This window comes from Durio zibethinus, chromosome 7, assembly GCF_047325235.1.
Source record: "Durio zibethinus cultivar Kanyao isolate XHJ-2024 chromosome 7, ASM4732523v1, whole genome shotgun sequence".
Classification (NCBI taxonomy): Eukaryota; Viridiplantae; Streptophyta; class Magnoliopsida; order Malvales; family Malvaceae; genus Durio; species Durio zibethinus.
The window spans coordinates 18,231,037-18,253,075 of record NC_143168.1 but is presented as its reverse complement, the minus strand read 5'-3'; the positions used below and the strand labels follow the sequence as shown (position 1 = coordinate 18,253,075).

Here is a 22,039-nt window from a genome sequence, read left to right as displayed (position 1 = left end):
AATATTTAATTCTTAAGAATTACTCATTGTTAACAAAATAAAATGATTTTAAATTACAAATATTAAGATCATCTTAATAATAAAATTATTATGATAATTATATTATTGTGATGATTTTCGCAAAAAATATCAATAAGGTAAAACCTCATGCCAAAACCCTACAAATCCTAGTTTTACACACCTTTGCCTATATAAATAAACATCTCCATTCCCCTATTTTCATATCTCAAATCATCTTGCAAATTCTATTCTTTTATTAGCTATTTCTGGCAATTTCTCCATATTAGCTATTTCTAGCTAGCCTCTCATAAGCTAATCCTTGTCTCCAAAACCTCCTTACACCTATATCATTTTTGAAAACTAATTTGCCTAACCAACCTTGATCCTCTGTGTCAATCGACACACCTTCGACCATATAATCAACTTCAGCTACAGTAATTTTTTAAATCTTTTAATTATTATTTTGCTTGATATTGATAATGATCCACTGCATTTCTTTAGATATATGAGTGACAGCATGGGACATTAAAATTATAATTGCACGCCTATATTAAGTGAGTAGTGAGATGTGCTCTTTAATTCGAAAGCTTGAAGGTATCGTATTTGAACTGAAATAATAAAAATTGGGTTATCTCAAACGAGATTAGAAGCTTTTATTTATTTTAATTTCATATGATAATTTTTAAATGAAATTCTTTGGTAAATATAAAATTTGTGATCTTGATCATAAAAAATCGATTTTTTATTTTTAGAATAAATCAGGGTTACTCCCTAAATCGAATATACACTCCAACAAGAATGATAACAAGAATGATAAGTACTAAAAAACCAAAAAAATTCACTAATTCTACTTTTTGAGTTGGAATTTAAAAAAAAAAAAAAAATTGAACCGTCCAAAATCGTTTATTCAAACTTAAAAAATTTTAACAATTTTTATTTTTATTTTATTAAATAAAATAATTTTATTTTAAAATTTTAAAAGCTTCTCTCCAAATAAAATCTTTCCTCTAAATCTTTTATTCAAAAGCATCCAAGATCATTTAAAGTCCATAAGACATGAAATGCCAAGCTAGAAAGTAGTTACTTTAGTGTAAGAGCAAGGGCAGTCCAATCTTTTAAAAATCTTACACTTAAAATAAATAATACATCATGATTAATGTGACCAACATAACGTACAAACATAACTTTTTTTTTTTCTTCTTCGGTTGTTATATATTGCTTAAATTTTGTCACAGAAACATCATACCCCTGATAGTTTATATAATCTGAATTGTAGCATCAAAAAATTACCGTCGCTGTATGCTAAAATTAAAATTTGATATTATGGTATTACTTGCGTTAACTCTATGATTTTTTTTTTTTACATATAACGTAGTTTTTTCCTTGTTTTTCCTTTGGTAAGGACATATATATATGTATATATAAAGTTTATATTTCATTAAAATAAATATATAAAAATTAATATATTTTTTAAAAATTTACTTATTAATAAAGTGACATTATCATATTTATTTCATTAATATAAATTTTATTTGAATTTATATTTGATACAATATCAATATATATTTTATACACTATTAATAAATCATATAATTATTATTTTATTAATAAATAAATATTAATTATTAAAATAAATATATAAAAATTAATATTTAAAAAATTTATTCATTAATAAATTACACATGCTTGATTATTCTATTAAAATAATCATTAAATAAAAGAAAAAGAAAAAAGAGATGTGCTCTTTCACCCGGAGACTTCAAAAGGATTAGATATATTTATGTAGTTTGGGTTTTTTCTAAAAGCATGTGCCATGTTTTTCATTTGTAGTAAAGAATAATTCTAAGTGTTTGCTCAACTAATCCTCGTGGGATGATTTTTTTTTTTCCACCTTTTTAAAGAAACTATTATTTTATAATTTTTTTTAATTTAAAGTATTAAATTTGGCCAAAAAAAAGAGTTAAAAGTATTTAAAAAAATGAGAGATTAGTTGACTGCCACGTGACAGCCAACAACCTAACTGGAATACTTTGGATTTTTTTTTTTTTTTTTAATTTTGCCTTAAATTGGATTTTTTTTCCAAAGAAAAGAAAAAAGTTAGAATATTAAAAAAAAAACCTGTTGTCAAATGTCGTTTTCAATTGAGAGTATTTTCTAATTTTTTTAAATATTATTTTTTAATTTTCAATGTTAAAATATAAATAAATATAAAAATTGGAGAGAGATTCAAATATACTTTAATTATTGTCTGCATTGACGAGATCAATTAATTTTGAATAAGGTTAAATACTCATTTAATTTTTATATTATATATTTTTTTATCAATTTAATATTTTAAAAATAAAATTATTAAATTGATATTTTAATTTTTATTCTGTCATTTGTTTTGATATCTTAAATTTACGTCATCAATGAATTTGTTAACATGATATAATTAGTATATTTGCCTCGTATTATGAATTTCTATGTCACAATTAAAAGAAAAATTTTAAGAATTAAAAAAAATTAAATATTTAAGAAAATTATAAAAAATTTAAAAAACCTAAAATATTTTTAAAATAAAAAACTCCAAATTTTGATAAAAATCCAAAAAATTCTATAAAATTAAAAAATGAAAATTTTAATAAAAAATAAAAATTTCTTAATGTTAAAAAATTTCACAAAAACTTTAAAAAATTGAAAATAAAAAATCTAAAAAATTTAAAAATATATTTAAAAAATCTTTAAAATAAAATTTTTTTAAAAATCTAAAACATTCAAAAAATTAAAAATTTTCTAAAAAGTAAATAATCTTAAGTTTTTTATTTTAAAAATTTTCAGAATTTTTTTGAATTTTTATTAATATTTTTATCTTTTTTTTTTTTTTTTAATCTTCATAATTTTTTTATTTTGTTTATAAATTCTTAAAAATCATTTAAATTTTTTGAAATTTTTGAGAATTTTTTTTTAATTTTCAAACATTTTCCAAAAAAATTAATTTTTTTTTCAATTTTTAAGTTTTGTGAATTTTTGTAAATCTTAAGAAATTTTATTTTATTAAAATTTTCCTTTTTTTTTTTTTGAAATTTTCTTATTTTTTGAATTTTTATTAAAGTTTTGAAATTTTAAAAATTTTTAAGTTATCATAATTTTTTAATTTTTATAATTTTTAAAAATATTTCAAATTTTAATTAAATTTAAACTTTTTTTATATTTTTTAAATTTTAAAATTTTTCTTTCAATGCTAAAGTGATAGTTTATGATGTGACATTAATTTTTTTTATATGTATAGATATTCATATCACGTTAACAAATTAATTAATGGTATTAATTTGATATACCAAAATGGATGACAAAATAAAAATTAAAATATCAACTATTTTTTTATATATTAAACTGACCAAAAATATATAATACAAAGTCAAATGAGTATTTATCTTCTTTGAATATTAGTTTTAGTGTTATTTTTTTTTAAATTTTAATGTTAAATACCAAAAAATTGGAGAGTTATTCAAATTATGGGTGAGATGTTTCCTTAGACGACAAGAGAAGCTACATCTGACTACCATTCTCCTAATAAAATCAAACTACATATTTAATACGTGATGAAAGACTAATATCTAGTTTTGAATTTAGACTTTTACCCATTCATCTTCAACTGAATAACTAATCATTAATCTGTGATTAAGAGAACATAAATAACCAAACAGAATATTAATATAGACTCATTAAATACCTTTCCCATCTATAAATCATAAAAAAATTTTCAAAAATTTTATAATACAATCACATACATAAAAGGGAAAGTAAAAAAAATTAAAAAAAAAAAATTTAGGATTCAAAAACTTTTTAAAATTTTTTAATTTGAAAATCAAATACCATAAAAAGATGATATGGATATGGGATGAGAAATATAGAATTTTAGAATTAAACCCTCAAATAAAATGAATAATGAAAGTGGTAGTAAAAAATAAAATATAATCTGAATTATTTTATATTATTATTAAATTTAAAATTATTTTTATAAAATTTTTTTTTAAAAAAACCCCACACTTAGCTGGGAATAATTCAAGTTACTATGCAAAACCAAAACAGATTACAAACCAAACATGTGATCCAGCATTTGCGTTACACCGACGATAAGAAAAGTAATCCATTAGTCATTTTTATTATTCCTCTTATTTTAATCTTTTTCACTGGGGAGTAATTTGAATTTTTAACTTAGTTTTTTTTAATGATCGAGATACATGCCGTTATTATTGACCTAAATATTTGAACATTGTTATTATAATATTTTTACGTTAAAATATACCGTTGATAACTTAATTATAGTTGTGTTTTTTAAAGTATTCATTTAATTATTAAAATTTTAGTCAATATTTTTTATTATTTAATTATTATTTTTTATCGATATGATAACATGACAATATCACATTAGTTATCAAGTATTATGTGACATATCGATATGATAATGTCACATGACATTGTTAATATGATATATAAATTTTAAAAAATAAATTTTATTCACTTGATAATATTAAATTTTTTAAAAATTAATTAAATTATGTAATTAATTATTATACTTATATGAAATTTGAAAGTCTTTATACAATAATTTACAAAAATTAAATTTTCATACTAATTTAATTTAATAACATTAATCTTATTGATAATAGTATTATTTAATTTTCATTAAATTACTTCCTCTCTATTAAATTAGTTGGCGTGACCGTTGATCATATTGACATGACATTAACCTTTATGATGTGGCATTCACTTGCTAACGCGATAATTGGTATTAGTAAAATCAATTATTAAATTATATAAATAGTCGTCGTATTCATACGAAATTTAAAATTTAATATCTATACTTGCACAAAATTTAAAATTTAGTTCATATACTCACATAAAATTTGAAATTTAATCTGTCCAATATAAAACATATTTTGATTTTTTTTGTTTTTTAAAAATATTTTAATTCCTTTAATATATTAGTTTTTATTATATATAATTAATTGTTAATAATATCATATTAATAATATTAGTATAATTTATATTAATCAATTATAATATTAATAATTTAAATTAATATATGAAAGTTAATATTATTTTAATTAGTATAAATATATCATATAACAAAATTTATAATAAATCAAACTATTGAATAGAGTTGCATTTGTAATGAATCCAAAATAGACTATGAATGAAATGATCATTCCATTCAACTGAACAAAATAAAACATTCAAATCTAGATTCTTACAATAGACGAGGTCCTATCAATTTTAAGAACAAACTTTAAATCTTAAAAAAATGAAAGAAAAAAAATGATTTATTTGATAAATCAAAACATTAATATCATGTATCATAAGAACTTTCAATTAATTCGATTTTAAAAAAACTTATTTAAATAATTATATTAAATTAAATAATAAGATTAATTTTAAAACCAACACACATTAAGTATAGTAAATTATTTTAATATATTTAGAATCTTGAACTTATATTTAATTATAAAAAATCATTTAAATAGGGTTTAATTTAAAATGTAATTATAATACTAATTCATTAGATAAATTAATAAAAAATAATAGTTTTATTAAAATTAGATAATAACAAATTTGTATCATATATTGATAAATTTGTGATATATTTTTAATAGATTGGTTCAACAGCTTTTTTTTTTATATGACCATAATATACTACAATTGTAACAGAAAAAAGTGTAACAAAATTAATAAAAAATTTATATTTTACGATAATGTAACAAGAAATAGTGACAGAAAAAAATAGTATTTTATATAGATGACAAAAAATTGTAACAATTTGTGACAATATATGAAAATTGTGACCGAATATTGTGATAGATTTTTTAATATTATGATATAATATTATAAGAGAATATTGTAATAATTTTTAAAATTTATTGTTTTAAAAAAATAAAAATTTTTTAAAAATTCAAAATATTTTTTATATTAGAAGAACTAAATTTCAAATTTCATATAAGTATAAGAATTAAATTTCAAATTTCACTAGAGTATAAGGATTACATTTTTAAAATTTGATAAATACATGAATCATTTGTATAATTTAATAATTAATTTTATTAATCATAATTATCACATTAGTAAGTTAATATCACGTCAATATAGTCAATGATCATGTCAATTAATTTAACGAAAATTAAGTAATAATGTTATCAATTGGATTAATATTATTAAATTAAATTAGTAAGAGAATCGAATTTTTATAAATTATTTTATAGATATTAAAATTTAAATTTCATATAAATATAAGGATTAATTATATAATTTAACTTAAAAATTTCTAAGTTCGGACTTTTCGTAACTCAAAAAAAAAATAAAAAGTTACTATCTAATCTTGGTTACGTCACCAATTTTACTTGCAAGATGTCTTCGGATTGTGTATAAATGTCTAAAATGAGAAAAAAAAACAGTGATAAATAAAAGCCACCAAATCCTAGAAAGAAATCATATTCCTTGAGTTCTCAAGAATTATTATTAGGGTTGGCAATCCAATCCGTCTCAGACAGGTTTTGATTCGATCCGACTTTATGAAAGTAATTTTTTTTTTTAAATTCAAATTTTGGGTAGAATCGGATAAAGTTATGAAACAATCGAGGGTGAGTCGAATTCGAATTTTAGGTAAACTCAATCCGATCTGATATTATATAAAAAATTATTTTTTAATTAATTAATTATATTTATATAATGATATTTTTAAATATTTTATTTAAAAAATAATTTTTATTAATTTCGGATCGAATCGAATCAGATCAAAATCAAATATGATTTATATGATATCGAATCAAAATCAAATTCAAATTTAATAATAAATAAAATCAAATCAAATTCGAAATAAATAAAACTCACCCCAAATCCGACCCCGTTCCAACCCTACCTACTACGTAGTTTGGAATGAATGAATCAAACAAAGAAAAGGTGCGACAGTAGCAAGAAAGAGCCAAAAAGCCCAAGATGTGAGGAGAGGGAGGTAGGTAAGTAGGAGGAGGCAAGGGCAGCTTTGATGTAGAAACAAGGCCGTGGGTGTCTGGTGTCTATTTGAACGAGAGATGGGCATGCTTTAGATACCCCACTTTCCGTCCCAAATCCACCCACTTCGCTCAGCCATATGCTCTACCTACCCCTCCTCTTCCCCTATATTTGTTACTCATTTCTTTCCTGTCTTTCCCCTCTAAGCCACCCCTCTCTCCTCTTCCTGTTTCCTTCTCTTCTACTGCCATTTCACGAACAAAAGCAAAACTATTCCGACAGATTAAAACAAGAGACACCCGTCAAAGCCAATGACCATGATATCCATTGCTGATCCTGTTGAACCCCAAAAGCCTGAGCTCTCTCCTTCTTTGTCTCCTCCTCCGTCAAAACCTTCGCCTGAAACTGCTGGTGATCACATTTTCAGGTCCAAATTGCCTGACATTCCAATCTCAAATCACCAGCCTCTCCATACTTACTGCTTTGAAAGCCACTTGAGTTTTTCTGATAAACCATGTTTGACCTGTGGATCCTCTGGCAAAACCTATTCTTTCTCCGAAACTCACTTGATTGCTCAAAGGACTGCAACTGGTTTGTCCAATTTAGGCATTCGAAAGGGCGATGTCATCATGATTCTCCTGCAAAACTGTGCTGAATTTGTCTTCTCTTTCATGGGAGCTTCCATGATAGGAGCAGTTTCCACTACGGCTAACCCTTTTTACACATCGACAGAAATCTTCAAGCAATTCAAAGCTGCTCGAGCCAAACTCATAATCACACAATCCCAATACGTAGACAAGCTTAAAGGCACCAATAACAATGAAAACTTCCCCAAAATAGGTGAAGATTTCAAGGTGATCACCATCGATGACCCTCCAGAAAACTGTTTACATTTCACAGTGTTATCAGAGGCAAATGAGAATGAGATCCCTCAAGTTTCCATTGACCCTGATGACCCTGTAGCTTTACCATTCTCTTCAGGAACAACAGGGTTACCGAAAGGAGTGGTTTTAACTCACAAAAGCCTGATCACAAGCGTGGCTCAGCAAGTAGATGGAGAGAACCCTAATCTTTATTTGAAACATGACGATGTTGTCTTATGTGTTTTGCCTTTGTTTCACATTTACTCACTCAACAGCGTGCTGTTGTGTTCCTTGAGAGCTGGAGCTGCGGTTCTGTTAATGCAGAAGTTTGAGATAGGGGCATTGTTGGAGCTGATACAGAGGCATAAAGTGTCGGTGGCAGCGGTGGTGCCACCATTGGTGTTGGCGTTGGCTAAGAATCCGATGGTGGCTCAGTTTGATTTGAGCTCAATCAGGGCGGTACTTTCAGGGGCTGCCCCGCTTGGAAAAGAGCTCGAAGGGGCTCTCAGGGGAAGGGTTCCTCAAGCCGTTTTGGGTCAGGTTAGCCGTTTTATTTTTTTTTGTTTTCATTAATGCAGTTCTTAACTGAAGTTCATGCAAGAACAGACTCATAATTTTGTGAAATGAAGAATCATTACTCCATACTCTTTCCGTTTTTTAAATCTTTATTCTTGTTTAACTTTCAAGCATAATATTTTTATTTTTATATATTTAATATTATAAATTATTTTTTATAATATTGATGTACACTAATATTATTTATTATCAAAAAGTAAAATAAAATTAAAAATTAATTTAAAATATACAAATGTTACGTATTCAATATTTAAAAAATTAAATAAAAAATAATTTAATCGATTCATATAATAATTTTTAAAAAATAAAGTATAATAAATTTAAATTTTAATATTTATAATAAATTTTTTAAAATTATAGTTTCTTTTATATAAAAAATAAAAAAAATTAGACATCTACATAAAAAAAAAAGAGCAAAGACAATAAGATGGAAGAAATTTATTTATTTTTTAAATTTTGGGTTATAGAAATTAGGCGGGTTAAGAAAGTAGGGTTGTTTTGATATTTTACGAGAATTAATCAAGCCTATTTTGATAATCAAATAACTACAAGGAAGTGACAAAAGAAAAGGTTAGAGTTTTTTTATTTAAAAAAATTTTTAAAATTAAACTGGCCTCTGAAATAGAAGCTATTTTTTTTTTTTTTTATAGTTTAGAGCATAAAAAAAAACATATAATTATTGGTAAAAAACAAAAGAAATAATTAGATTCAGATGTCACTCATGCAGGGTAGGACCTACATGAAAATGACTAAAGATTAATGACACATGCTTGTACATAAAAGAGTTAGCATCACTTTATTTTGGGTTCATAAAAATAGCTTTTATTATAGTTTTCTTTTTTTAAAATACTTTTATAATAGTTTTAAATATGTGAACGATACCTTTCAGAACTCCTGATTAATGTTGGGGAGATTTTTTTTTTTTGGAATAAAATATTAATATTTTAAATTTATTTTAAAATTAAAATTAAAATACAAAAATTTTTTATTAACTAAATAATAATTATGACAAGATCAAACTAAATTTGAGTTTTAAAAATTTTGTTCAAAATCCAAAAATTTGACAAATCTATTTTGTATTTATATGGATAATATTAAATGGACTTAAAAAAATTAATTCAAGTTTCAAACACAAAAAATTATAATTTTTTACACTTTATTTGATAAAGTGGATAGAAAAATTAAAAAAAATTATATCTTTAGAAAAATGAACAATCTTGTAAATTGTTACACTTGGCTCACATTTATCAGTTTCTCTTTTTTTTTTTTTTTAATTTAGAATGATTTATTTGTTTTAATAAGAGTAAAAATGTTTATTTTTTAATTTTTCTTTTAACATTTCTCTTCATATGCATTAAAGGGGTAAAAGTGAGAAGAAGAATGTTGAGAGGTCACGTGAGTCTAATGATACATTGCCGACCTGAAGCTTTTGTTTGAGATGAGATAAAGCCCACAAAATTTTGTCCACGTGCCCCCTCAATTAAACTAAAGCGAGAATTTGATGGATGCTGTGGCTCGAAAATGCGGCGCATTTAAATCTTTAAAACTATTTTAAAAAAATTGTTTCAACTAAATATAAGCCCAAAAGTGCAGAGGCTTTTCTTGAGAACTAGGATGTGTTTTCCTTATATATGGTCCAATAACTTTTATCATAAACTGAAATAAATTAGTTAAATAGATGAGAAATTATCAAATTTGCTGTAAAATTTTTTGATTTCATAAGTAGATTTAAGAGGATGATATATATATTTTTTAAGGTATATTTTAAAAAATTAAAAATTAATTAAAAATAAAACATAACATATTTTAATCTTTTAATATTGTTTGTGAAATAAAAAATTTACACAATAGTGTATTAGATACTAAATCTAAATAGATTTATGGATATATTGGTAGAATTTTTAGTTTTAATTTTAGTTAGGCTTGATAATTTGTGTATATAGTGTCGTGTCTGTTTTGTATCAAATCTATATAAAATATAAAAATTATCGTATTATAATTCATATTGACATGTTAAATATAAAGTATAATTTTTTAATTTTTTAACTTATATATAATTTGTATCAAAATTTTAAATCATATCATTTTTATGTATATTTTCATATCATATTTAAAATTATTAGATTTAAGTAACTAGAATTTAAATTTTGATAATTTTAAGTAAGAAAAAAAAGAATAAATGATAATTTTATTTTAATTTTAGAGAATTTTTTTCTTAAAAAATCTAAATTAATTAAATTTAACTTATCTAGATTGATACTTTGGGCACTATTTTGGTTAGGACCATTACAAATTTTAGTTACTTTCCTTTTTCTTTTTATTGAACAAAATTTCAGTACTTTGTGGTATGAGGGTAGCTGTCCCTATAAATAAAATACCCAAATCATCAAATAGAAGGTCTTTAGAACAAGGCAATTATAATTGTTTTTGGACAGTTGGTTAACTAAAAAGCTTATAACTATAATTAGTACGATGGATGCACAAAGGGTAAAAGATCACCAAAAGAAACAAAATGATTTAACAAAGTTGAAACTGCCCAAAGTCATGCAACAAAACAAGAAAAAAATTAGGCTGCCCAAAGTCATGTGCAAGATCCCAAAAACAAGGGTGGATAGCAACATTGTCAGTCTGAAATATAAATGGGGTCCCAATCAGAATGCATGGCAGTGGGCAGTGGGTGCTCGCTTCTCTTCTCAGCATTAAGCCATTAACTGACAAAAGATAATGGAATTGTTGTTGAATTTGGAGCCAGCCAGCCAAGTGTAGGGTCGGCCTCTTGTAATGCGGGCTTCATTGGGTCTTGACGCAAAAGTTTAAAAGCTCAGTCATCTGCATCTCTAATGAGCATTTATGGGCATTTTTCATAGGTTTCCCACTTCTGGAAGTTAATATTGTACTAAAAAAGTTTTATTTTTTTGGGTGCATGATGCGTATCATACAATGGTATCTACATAATTATATTGAACTTTGTACAATGGATTGAGTTTATTGTTTTTCCGACAAATCTAGGGATATGGAATGACAGAGGCTGGACCAGTTCTGTCAATGTGCCTAGGATTTGCAAAGCACCCCTTTCCAACCAAGTCTGGTTCATGTGGCACAGTGGTTAGGAATGCAGAGCTTAAGGTCGTTGACCCTGAAACCGGCTGCTCCCTTGGCTACAATCAACCTGGCGAGATTTGCATCCGTGGATCCCAAATCATGAAAGGTTTAGTAAAAAATGTATCTTCGAAACTGTTTGATCTCTAAAAATCGTGGGACCATTTAACATTTTTTATACACAAATTATAGGTTATTTGAATGATACTGCGGCCACAGAAACAACCATAGATGTGGATGGTTGGCTTCATACAGGTGACATAGGTTATGTGGATGAAGATGATGAGATTTTCATTGTTGATAGAGTGAAGGAAATCATCAAATTCAAAGGCTTCCAAGTATGTTAATTTCTTTGTTATTTTGCTATTGACAACAGCAACCTTGGTTAATAAGTTGCATAATTTTCACTGATTTTTCGGTTGTTTAGGTGCCACCGGCTGAGCTTGAGTCACTCCTTGTGAGCCACCCATCAATTGCAGATGCAGCTGTAGTGCCGTATGTACTTTCCAAATTGTTTAATTAATTTTTATTGCAGCTGCCAGTTTTTTTTGTCCTTGAAGTTATCAGAAATTGATCTCTAATCACTGAAATTAAGAGTCTAACACTTTACTAACCGACAAAGTCGACTGTTAGGAATCACAGCTGACATTTACTCTAATTTAGATACGTAGTTTTGCCACAGCTTAATCGGTTTCTAACTCACACCATCTGCAACTTAACAGGCAAAAAGATGAAGTTGCTGGCGAAGTTCCTGTTGCATTTGTGGTTCGATCAAATGGTTTTGAACTTACTGAAGAAGCTGTCAAAGAATTCATTGCTAAACAGGTATGAAGCAAATATTCCTTAATTAGACAAACAGAAATCAACATTTCCGGCTTTCATGAGTGTAATCAAGTATGGAATTAATCCCTTTGTTTTGTTCCCCAAAACAGGTGGTTTATTACAAGAGATTGCATAAGGTGCACTTTGTTAATGCAATTCCCAAGTCTCCTTCAGGAAAGATATTGAGAAAAGATCTCAGAGCCAAGCTGGCTGCAACAGTCACTACCCAGCCATGAAAAATCCTTCTATAATCAAATTTGGCTTTCAATTTATCAGGCATAGCGGTGATTTTTCTACTTAGATTTTCTGTGTCAAAACAAATCTTGGAATCAAAAAAATCAATATGCCATCAATCCTATGTTATATCAGTTTTTTTTTTTCTCAAAATTGTCCATGCTTGTACTGTAATTTGTTCGACGGTGTTCTTAAAATAAGAGGGAAATCAAAGCCATTCTTGTCACTTTGAGGTTTCAGCTCAACTTGTAAGAGTGGAATTAGATTTAGACAGACAGTTTAAGTTTGAACTTGTAATGTTCTCTCTTGTATGCAAAGAGAAAAATCATTCTTTGAATTGCTTCCTTAATTATATAAACATTGCAGAAAGAATCTTTTGAAGGCTTAAACTTCAACATAAATATCTGTTTATGGAAGAAGTTTCTTCACTTATAAATATAACTTGTCCATTTGAAGTGATTATGAAATGAACTTCAGATCCTGGAGACAATGAGAATTTAGGTTCCAGTCAGATCGGATCAAACTGTGGTTCTATTCTATGGACACCTTTAGTGTGCACTTGGAACCAGATTGTTAAAGACTTATGTTCCATTTCGCCTTTTGTATTAATTCATATAGCCATATTTTGCCAATTTCACCTTGTTCCGTTTAAAAAAAAAAGTTTGTTTTGATTACAGGTATCCATAGTCCAGATCAGGTGCGGTCGGTCTTTTAAAAGTTCGATCTCACTTAGTTCGTCCAGTTAATAAGTCCGAAATTTTTTAAGATATATTTTACTGTCTTTTGAGACTATGAGATCATGTCACCTCAAAATAATAACTAAGGAAGCCTTTTTTTTTTTCTTTAATGTAGGGTATGCTCCTCTTAAAAGAAATTTTTTTTTTTAAATTTTAAAATTTTTAAACCATTAAGTGTAAATAGTTTTTAAGTGACTTTCAACAGAGCTGACTTGATCTTTTATATCCTCTCTCTCTCTCTCATAAAACTTTTATTTGGAGAAAGTTCGCTTATTTGATTGAAATCTTGTTTTTTATAATTTTAATTTTTTAATTTTTTGATAAACAATAAAATTTTAGAGTAGATAAATTATTCAATCTCTTAAATTAAAATAAAATATGTCGTACATAATAATCAAAGATAGATGATTGTAAGTCATATATTGAGATAATCCTAACAAGTGATCATATACAGGATTTAAACTCAAAATTTTTTTTATTGAAGATGACGAATTTTAACCAATTGAATCAATCACTTGTTGATATTTTAATTTCTTAATTTGATTAACAATATCTAATTTTGAAGATATTTTAAAATTTTTAATAATAATAAAAAAGAACAATAGTTGAAATTAAAAATTTATATCTTTTTGAGGTTTTTTAAGATTATTGAAGGAAAGTAAATTTTTTTTTATTTTTTACTTTAATAATAATTTGTTATCGTCTATTTTATTCTTGAAAATTAACATAAATTATAAGATAAATTGAGACTTAATCTGACATGAAAAGTTGCATTTTTTGTTACACAATTACATATGTAATAGATTATTTATAATAAAAACAATGTTTTAAAAAAAAAAAAACATAGTAAAATTTTTCTTATTTAGGATTTTAATTTTTTTTTATTTTCATAAGCTTCACGTTTTTTTTTTTTCACATATGACACGTAATTGATAGTGTAAAATAATAATAAAATAATAAATAAAATATTTATGATATTTTTAACTATATTTTTATGTAAAAAAAATATTATTTGATAAAAATAAAATTTCTCTAATAAATAATTATGTTTCTTATTATAAAAATATAATTACATTTATAATGATTAAAACATCGTATCTATTCAAAGATTGCATTTATTAAACTTAAACATCATGCTTATTTATTTCTCAAACATAGCGTTTGTAATACTAAAAACGTGGTGTTTGTTTAAAAACAATGTTTATAAAACTAAACGTCATGTTTGTGTATGAATTAAAACGTAATGATTATTTCTTTATCAAACACTACATTTACAGTGATAAAAACGTTATATTTATTATTTATTACGAGATTTATATAACAAAAACGTCTTGCTTCTTAAAAAAACATTTTTTATTGATCATAGATTGTGTTTATAATAACAAAGACGTCCTCTATTCTTTATTATATTTTGTATTTTTTGTTTATAATATGCAACTTTGTTATTAACAAAATAAAATAATAAAAATATTTTTTATTTTTATCGTTTAATGATTGTGATATATTATTTTTAATAACATAATTAAAAATTATAATATTTATCACGTGTTATTCACATATAATGAATGATATTATAATAAAAAAATTTTATTATATAATTTAAAATTTTACGAACTAAATATAAAAATATCATATTCTCATAGCAAAAGAAATCACTTTTTATCAAAAATCGATAATTTTTTTAAAAATTATTATTATTTTTTGAAATTTCAAATTTAGCAAACCAAACTCCCTTATTATTTGAAAATACTTAAATTAAAAATTTAAATCTTGTTACAATGTATCATTATTATAGAAATATCTAAAACGTTATACCAAAATGATCATAATTCTTTTCTTAAAAAAATTGAAAAACTATTTCATACATGAATAAAGAGTTCTATACTGGGTTCAACCGGGATCCGGTTCAATCCAAAGAAGGAAAAGTAAAACCCAGCCGCCAAAAGTCGCCATTCCACCCTAGAAACACAAACCCTACTAAAACCCTGAACCTTCTATTCTTTCATTTGCTCCTCTCTTTTTCTTCCTAACAAACTTTTCTTTTTCTCTATGGAAAGAGGGAATTTATCTGAAATTTCAGGCCAATAATTCTAACATAAACGGCTTAGAACCCTAAAAGCAATCTGACTTTTTTTTGGTTCAAAACAAAAATGGCAAAAACTTATGCAAAAGGGCTAATCTCAGCTTTTGCAGCAGGCTCTGCTTCTTCTTCTCTTTTATCCCAAACCAATAACAACGTTGCTTATGCTGATGGACCTTTCAATTTTCCTTTATTTTCTTCTCTTTCTCCTTCTTCTTCAGGTTCTCCTCAGTCTTCTGCTGGACAATTGCAATCACAGCCGTCTGCTTCACCGGCATCTACGGCTGATAAGGGGGCTTCTGGGAATGTTAGGGTTAGGAATGATAATCCAAGGACGTCCTCGGCTGGATTTGATCCTGAGGCTTTAGAGAGAGGAGCCCAGGCCTTGAGGGAAATCAGCAGCTCCTCTAATGCCAAAAAGGTTTCAGATTTGGCTTCCAAAAAGCCTTTTTTTTAATTATTATTTTTGGTTGTTTTAGAGATTTGATTTTGATTTTTTGAGGCGTTTTTTAAAGTGGGTTTCTTTGGCTTTGTATTTTTACAAGGGTTTTGAAGGGATTTTGGGATTTACGTAAAGTTTATGCAAGCGGTATATTCTTTTTAATGTTTAGTTGCTGACTCTATTGGTTTGGATTTTTCCTTTTCGGAGTTCAGAGGAGGATTGACTTATTTAACATATATATATTTTTTCTGTAATTTTGGTTATTCATTTTGTTAAAGTGGTAAAAATTTTGATTTGTTGTTGGTGTAGGCTTTTGAACTTATGAAGAAGCAAGAAGAGACGAGGCAGGCAGAGTTGGCTGAAAGAGCTGCAGAATTTAAGGCAATGCAAGCCCAAGCTGAAACTGTAAGATCTCTTCTGAAGTTCTTTCCTCATGTTGGTACCTTATGGTCAATCAATTAATATAGTTGGTGGTTTAAAGATTAAGTATGAATTTGCCAATGTTGTTCCTTAATAACATCAAGGTCAATCTGCTCTATTGTATTTATTTTGGTGGTGAGTGTGACATTCTTAGTTTTGTTGTGTTCTCTTGAATCCTTAGCATGAGAGTCTCATTTTAAGTTGCAACCAGGAAATTCTTTCTATTTTAATTCACCTTTCCCTTATTGCATATGATATACCTCTAGTTAGTAGAAGTTTTATATTGCGTTAAGCTACAACTAGTTTTTAATACAAATTCTCCTGAGTGGATTCTCACATCGGGCTGTGGAGCTTTTTGGTATTACATTGCATGGTTAGTTGTGTGATTAAGTCAGTATGGGAAGGCTAGCACTTGATTATCTACTTCAGCTTTTCCATGGATATACTTGGCGAATTTTGGTCATTCCAATGATTTTGTAGTTTTTTCATGTGAAGCTCCTTTCTTCTGGTGATTGAGTCTCTGCAGGAAAATATGCTTTTTAAATTTGTTAGCAAACTTTTTCCTTATTTCTGTACTGACAGCAATTATTTACTATACTTAATGGCTTTTGGGAGGTCTGGGTCATTTAAATAGTAAGGTTTACTATGATTTGGAAGCACAATGTTCTACATTTTGTGTGCTTTACCCTTTTCTTTTCTAAACTTGCTTCCCAATGTTATGCTGCATCTGGAACTGTCTGTTATGGTGATGTCATATTTCTATGTTTTTGAATATCTACTTGGTTGCTGGCAGGAGAGACAAAGGGTAATATATGATGAACAGAAGAAGCTAACTCAGCATCAAGCCCAAACAAAGTCACAGATGGCTCGTTATGAGGATGAATTGGCAAGGAAGAGGATGCAGGCATGTATATATTGATCTTTTTGTATTCACAAACTAGTTAACGTGTATTAACATAAATGGAAAAGAATGTAAATGTTTTATGTTATTGTAGGCAGAAAATGAGTTCCAAAGGTCAAGGAATCAAGAGCTAGTAAAACTGCAAGAGGAATCAGCAATTAGACAGGAGCAAGCTCGACGAGCTACAGAAGAACAGATTCAAGCACAGCGGCGACAAACAGAGAGGGAAAAAGCTGAGATCGAACGTGAAACAATCAGAGTGAGAGCTATGGCAGAAGCAGAAGGGAGAGCCCATGAAGCAAAGCTTGCTGAAGAAGTTAATCGGCGCATACTTGTAGATCGCGCAAATGCAGAAAGAGAGAAGTGGGTTGCTGCGATAAATACTACTTTTGACCATATTGGAGGTATCAATTCAATAATATGCACTCAATCATTGTAGGAAGCTTTAAACAAATAGATTCTGAAAATGACATTCTCATTTTTAATATTCTCTTCTAATATAGCTGTAACTTTAAAAAGATTGTGCATATGTTATGGAGGGAAAAGGAGGCAGTTGCCATTCTCTCTGTCTTTTCTAGTTTCTGTATGATCTAAACTAGTAGAAGAAAATTGTGGCACTGATTGACTTTTGCTTCTAGGTTTTGTTATTGTACTAACCACAAAGGGTTCATTTGTTTATTTATTTTTTTATGTAATAATGTATTCTTCTGGTGGCCTGAAATAGAATTTCAGCTGAATGATGACTTTGATATGCTGTTTAAGTTCCATTTGTTTATCTTTTACTGGTTAAGAAGGTATGGCTTAATATGGACTGCATCTTTCTTTTTTCTAGGTGGTTTGCGAGCCATTTTGACAGATCAAAACAAGCTGGTTGTGGCTGTTGGAGGGTTGACTGCTCTTGCAGCGGGAATTTACACTACAAGGTAAATGATGGATTTTGCTTGAATATTTGTATTTTCCATGTCTATTAACATGTATGTGTTTGAGGTGTTGGTGAGTTGGCTTCAAGAAGCTCATTAAATCAATTCAATGCCCAATGTTCTTGTGTCAATATAGATTAAATTACTTTTCTTGAATATTTCCTGTTTCTGCTTTAAGGAGATTCATGTTTGCTTTGCTTAAATACCCCTAAAAGATATTCTTTCTTTGGCCAAAAAAAAAAAAAATCCCTAGAAGATTTCTTTTGTTTTTACAAAACATTGTTGTAATTTGTAAAATAGTAACTGGCAATGGTTACTGTTCTGTTCTGTTCCTTTACCCTTGGGATTGGGTTTTTCTAGTTTAACTGAATGCCTCACAAAAATTCTGATGTTTTTGATGCCAAGTTCTCAGATATTGTGAACTCTCTATTGAGTTCCCTGTTGGGCTGTGGATATTTGAAGAAATCTCACAAAAAAAATCTTACATGAGTATAAGAGAACTCAATTTCTAGATTTTATTTTCTTTTGGTAAGAAGAAATGAGAGGAAACACCACCTTGGAATTTGTGAAAGAAATTGATGCTTTGAACTGAGAAAAAGAACTCAAAGGACTCGCCACTTAAAACCTGGCTGCTTTAATTATACTCCAACTGCATTTTGCAATGTGCGTGCATATGTATCTGTGCATGAATAAATTTGAAAATACTTTGTAACATGGATGGGTGTGTTCCATTCATATCTCACTTTTTTTTGGTATTATTTTGCTAGTATAGCCTCACAAATTTTGAAGCAAAGAATCATTCATTGTATTCTGAGTCATTACCAATTATTACTCTTCTATTCTTTATTTTAAATGGATGGGTTTTGGATAACTATTTCTTTTGCCCAAAGTTCTATCTAATGGTAGGAAAAAAATTTAGGCATATTTTTAGATATAAAGCTTCCTTAAGAATTTTTGTATGTTCTCTCTGTATTTCCTGGAAGACTTAATGAAATAAAAGGACCTGGATTCAAACTATTCATGAAGTTACATTCCATCCGTGTGCATCATTTTATTCTTTTATCAGAATTTGTCACTGTTAATTGTTACTTTATTTATCTGTCATAATTGTGAGAGTAATTGCTTCTACATTTTCCACTCCTTTGATGCAGAGAAGGTGCAAGGGTGATTTGGGGTTATGTGGATAGAATACTGGGACAGCCATCACTTATCAGAGAATCTTCCAGGGGAAAGTATCCTTGGTCTGGCATCTTTTCACGTTTTATGAGTTCTATATCACGCAGTGGCGATAAAATATCACCTTCAAGTGGGTTTGGTGATGTGATTTTACACCCTTCTCTTCAAAAACGAATTCAACAGCTAGCTGGTGCAACTGCCAATACAAAAGCCCACCAAGCTCCATTTAGGAACATGCTTTTTTATGGCCCTCCGGGAACTGGAAAAACAATGGCTGCAAGAGAACTGGCTCATAAATCTGTATGAGCTCTTATACCTTCATTATGCCATTTTTGCTAGCAGTTATTTATCTTTTATTATGCAAAAGTTCATTTCTTCATTCTGAAGGAATGTTAGAATTTATTTTAAGCAATGCATATTTTGGTTCTTTGACCATCTTTTGTATTCAGTTCAGTCAGAATGTTAGACTTTGGGTATGCATTCAAGTGAATGGACTGTTATGCAAGTTCTAAAAAATGTCAATCATTTGGTTATGAACTTATAAGTATCTATCTACTGTTAATTATGGAAGGAAATTGCAAAGTGAAACTTTTAAATCTCTGGGACGATACCTGATTTTTTGGTTTCATATGTTTGAATGCATCAAAATAATTCATGACAAATGTTTGAAATCTGGTGCTTTTTTGTTAATTTCTTTTCATTCTCTGATATTTTATATCAATGTCAGGGATTAGATTATGCATTGATGACGGGTGGAGATGTTGCTCCACTGGGACCACAGGCAGTTACAAAGATACACCAGTTATTTGACTGGGCAAAGAAGTCCAAGAGGGGCTTGTTGCTGTTCATTGATGAAGCAGATGCATTTTTGTGCGAGTAAGTGACACCATTTAGTTCCAAGTGGTGAATGATTTTCCCATTGGGCAACTTATACCTGTATGACTTAATTCAATATGTTATTGTGCAGTATCTTTTAGCTTTCCTTTTGTCGATAAGGTGAAACTACAAAACTGTTGATATGTAGTTTCACCTTTACTCATGGTGTCTCAAGGAGCTTAAGTTTGCATAAAACTTGCCAATTTCTTTTGTATGATAAGAAAAACAAATTCCTTGTCTTAAGGATAGTTACTTTATGAAATGATTAATTCTGTTTCTTTTTTCTCATTCATGAAACAGTCTTCCTTCATGATTGTTTAACCAGAAAAGGAATTAGTCTATGCTAACAATTGCAAATAGACATGGAATTTCCTTGATAGCAATTGTTGTACACAAAAGTTACCATCCTAGGATGAAAATATTTCTTCATTTTCTTTTTGATTTTTTATGATATCAGGATTTGAATCTTGATCACTGAAATTAAGAGTCCAGCGCTCTACCAATAGATCACATGACTGTTGGCATTATTGACTTCATTCATTATTTGGAAGGTTAGCTTTGAATATTGATTTTGTTGATGTAACTTTTTTGCAGACGGAACAAAACCTACATGAGCGAAGCTCAAAGAAGTGCACTCAATGCCCTTCTTTTCCGCACAGGTGACCAGTCCAAGGACATAGTCCTTGCTCTTGCTACAAACCGTCCTGGTGATCTTGATTCAGCTGTGGCTGATCGTATTGATGAAGTATTGGAATTCCCTTTGCCTGGGGAAGACGAACGCTTCAAACTGCTAAAGCTCTATCTGGACAAATACATAGCTCAGGCAGGCTCGAGAACATCTGGCATGCTTCAAAATATTTTCAAAAAGCAGCAGCAGAAGATTGAGATCAAGGGACTGACTGATGATATCTTAAGAGAAGCTGCAGCTAAAACTGAAGGATTTTCTGGAAGGGAAATAGCCAAACTGATGGCTAGTGTTCAAGCAGCTGTTTATGGGAGTGAGAATTGTGTGCTTGACCCAAGCCTATTCCGTGAAGTGGTAGATTATAAGGTTGCAGAACATCAACAGAGAAGAAAACTGGCAGCTGCAGATGGCGGTTGCGGTTGATTTATTTTTGATTTGTTTTGCTGAATTGGTACTGGGGTGGCTAAATTTGATCGTACCTATTAGTTTGGCAGATTAAAAGGCCCAATTTTTTTGAGTTGAGGGCATCATGTTGTCATTATTTTCCCCATCCAATGGGTATTGGTATCGGCAGAATAGGGAGAACCTTAGCACTTCCCTAACGGGGTTCAGTGTATTCGATGCCGAGTTATTTGTAGGTGTTCTGTTCAATTTGTTTCCAAATTTCCATGGTTATCTTCTGCCATAACTTTTAAGACCCTAACTTGAACGAGCTTCAGAGAATGAATAAGTGCCTTGATTTGTACCAAGTATTGAGGAAATCATACATATGGCATTTTACAAAAGGTATTTGGCATTACATTTTCTTCTCTCCATCAATGAACATCCATAATATTAAAAGGAATGATTATCACTTACAAAGAACTCAAATATGAAAACATGCTGTTGCATCCTTGGAGGAGAACTTTATTGATTTCATTTCTGTAATTTTTTTCATACAAAAAAGAGTGAAAGGAGGCTTTCCTCTTCTAGGATCTTTCGTAACAGATTTGCATTGAATTTACAAATTACTTACCAAGAGAAATTGCCGACAATATGACTCAAACCTACACTTTACAAACAAAGTATTCGAATCTTACCAATCCCGGTAATGTTTTCTTTTCTTTATCTAAGGTTTGTATTCTTAAATTATTTCAGTTTATGGGGAGGAGTCCTCCACTTGACATGAAAATTTCTTCGTCAAAGCCAAAATATCAAGCATGCACTAGAGGTTTCTTC

At 28.3% G+C, this 22,039-nt stretch overlaps 2 protein-coding genes across 2 annotated transcripts; both read left to right on the top strand.

The window, feature by feature from the left end:
• Positions 1 to 6,933: 6,933 nt before the first annotated feature.
• Positions 6,934 to 12,810, top strand: LOC111277733 (4-coumarate--CoA ligase 2-like). The gene is made up of 6 exons (XM_022864142.2): positions 6,934 to 8,393; positions 11,439 to 11,637; positions 11,721 to 11,866; positions 11,956 to 12,023; positions 12,251 to 12,353; positions 12,461 to 12,810. Exons 1-6 carry the CDS (start codon positions 7,302 to 7,304, stop codon positions 12,584 to 12,586), a joined length of 1,734 nt encoding a protein of 577 aa, XP_022719877.2. The 5' UTR covers positions 6,934 to 7,301; the 3' UTR covers positions 12,587 to 12,810.
• Positions 12,811 to 15,329: 2,519 nt separating this feature from the next.
• LOC111276891 (uncharacterized) lies at positions 15,330 to 21,570 on the top strand. The gene is made up of 8 exons (XM_022862839.2): positions 15,330 to 15,822; positions 16,153 to 16,248; positions 17,057 to 17,167; positions 17,259 to 17,568; positions 17,997 to 18,087; positions 19,236 to 19,560; positions 19,988 to 20,136; positions 20,731 to 21,570. The coding sequence occupies exons 1-8, from the start codon at positions 15,472 to 15,474 to the stop codon at positions 21,242 to 21,244; spliced, it is 1,947 nt and encodes a 648-aa protein (XP_022718574.2). The 5' UTR covers positions 15,330 to 15,471; the 3' UTR covers positions 21,245 to 21,570.
• The last annotated feature ends 469 nt before the right edge of the window (positions 21,571 to 22,039 follow it).

Bases quoted from the DNA above. Each gene is read 5' to 3' on its own strand.
- LOC111276891 (XM_022862839.2), top strand. From the start codon at position 15,472: ATGGCAAAAACTTATGCAAAAGGGCTAATCTCAGCTTTTGCAGCAGGC. The intron at 19,561-19,987 runs GTATGAGCTCTT...TATCAATGTCAG, and splicing joins GAGAACTGGCTCATAAATCT to GGATTAGATTATGCATTGAT. The intron at 20,137-20,730 runs GTAAGTGACACC...ACTTTTTTGCAG, and splicing joins GCAGATGCATTTTTGTGCGA to ACGGAACAAAACCTACATGA.
- LOC111277733 (XM_022864142.2), top strand. From the start codon at position 7,302: ATGACCATGATATCCATTGCTGATCCTGTTGAACCCCAAAAGCCTGAG. The intron at 11,638-11,720 runs GTTTAGTAAAAA...CACAAATTATAG, and splicing joins TGGATCCCAAATCATGAAAG to GTTATTTGAATGATACTGCG. The intron at 11,867-11,955 runs GTATGTTAATTT...TCGGTTGTTTAG, and splicing joins TCAAATTCAAAGGCTTCCAA to GTGCCACCGGCTGAGCTTGA.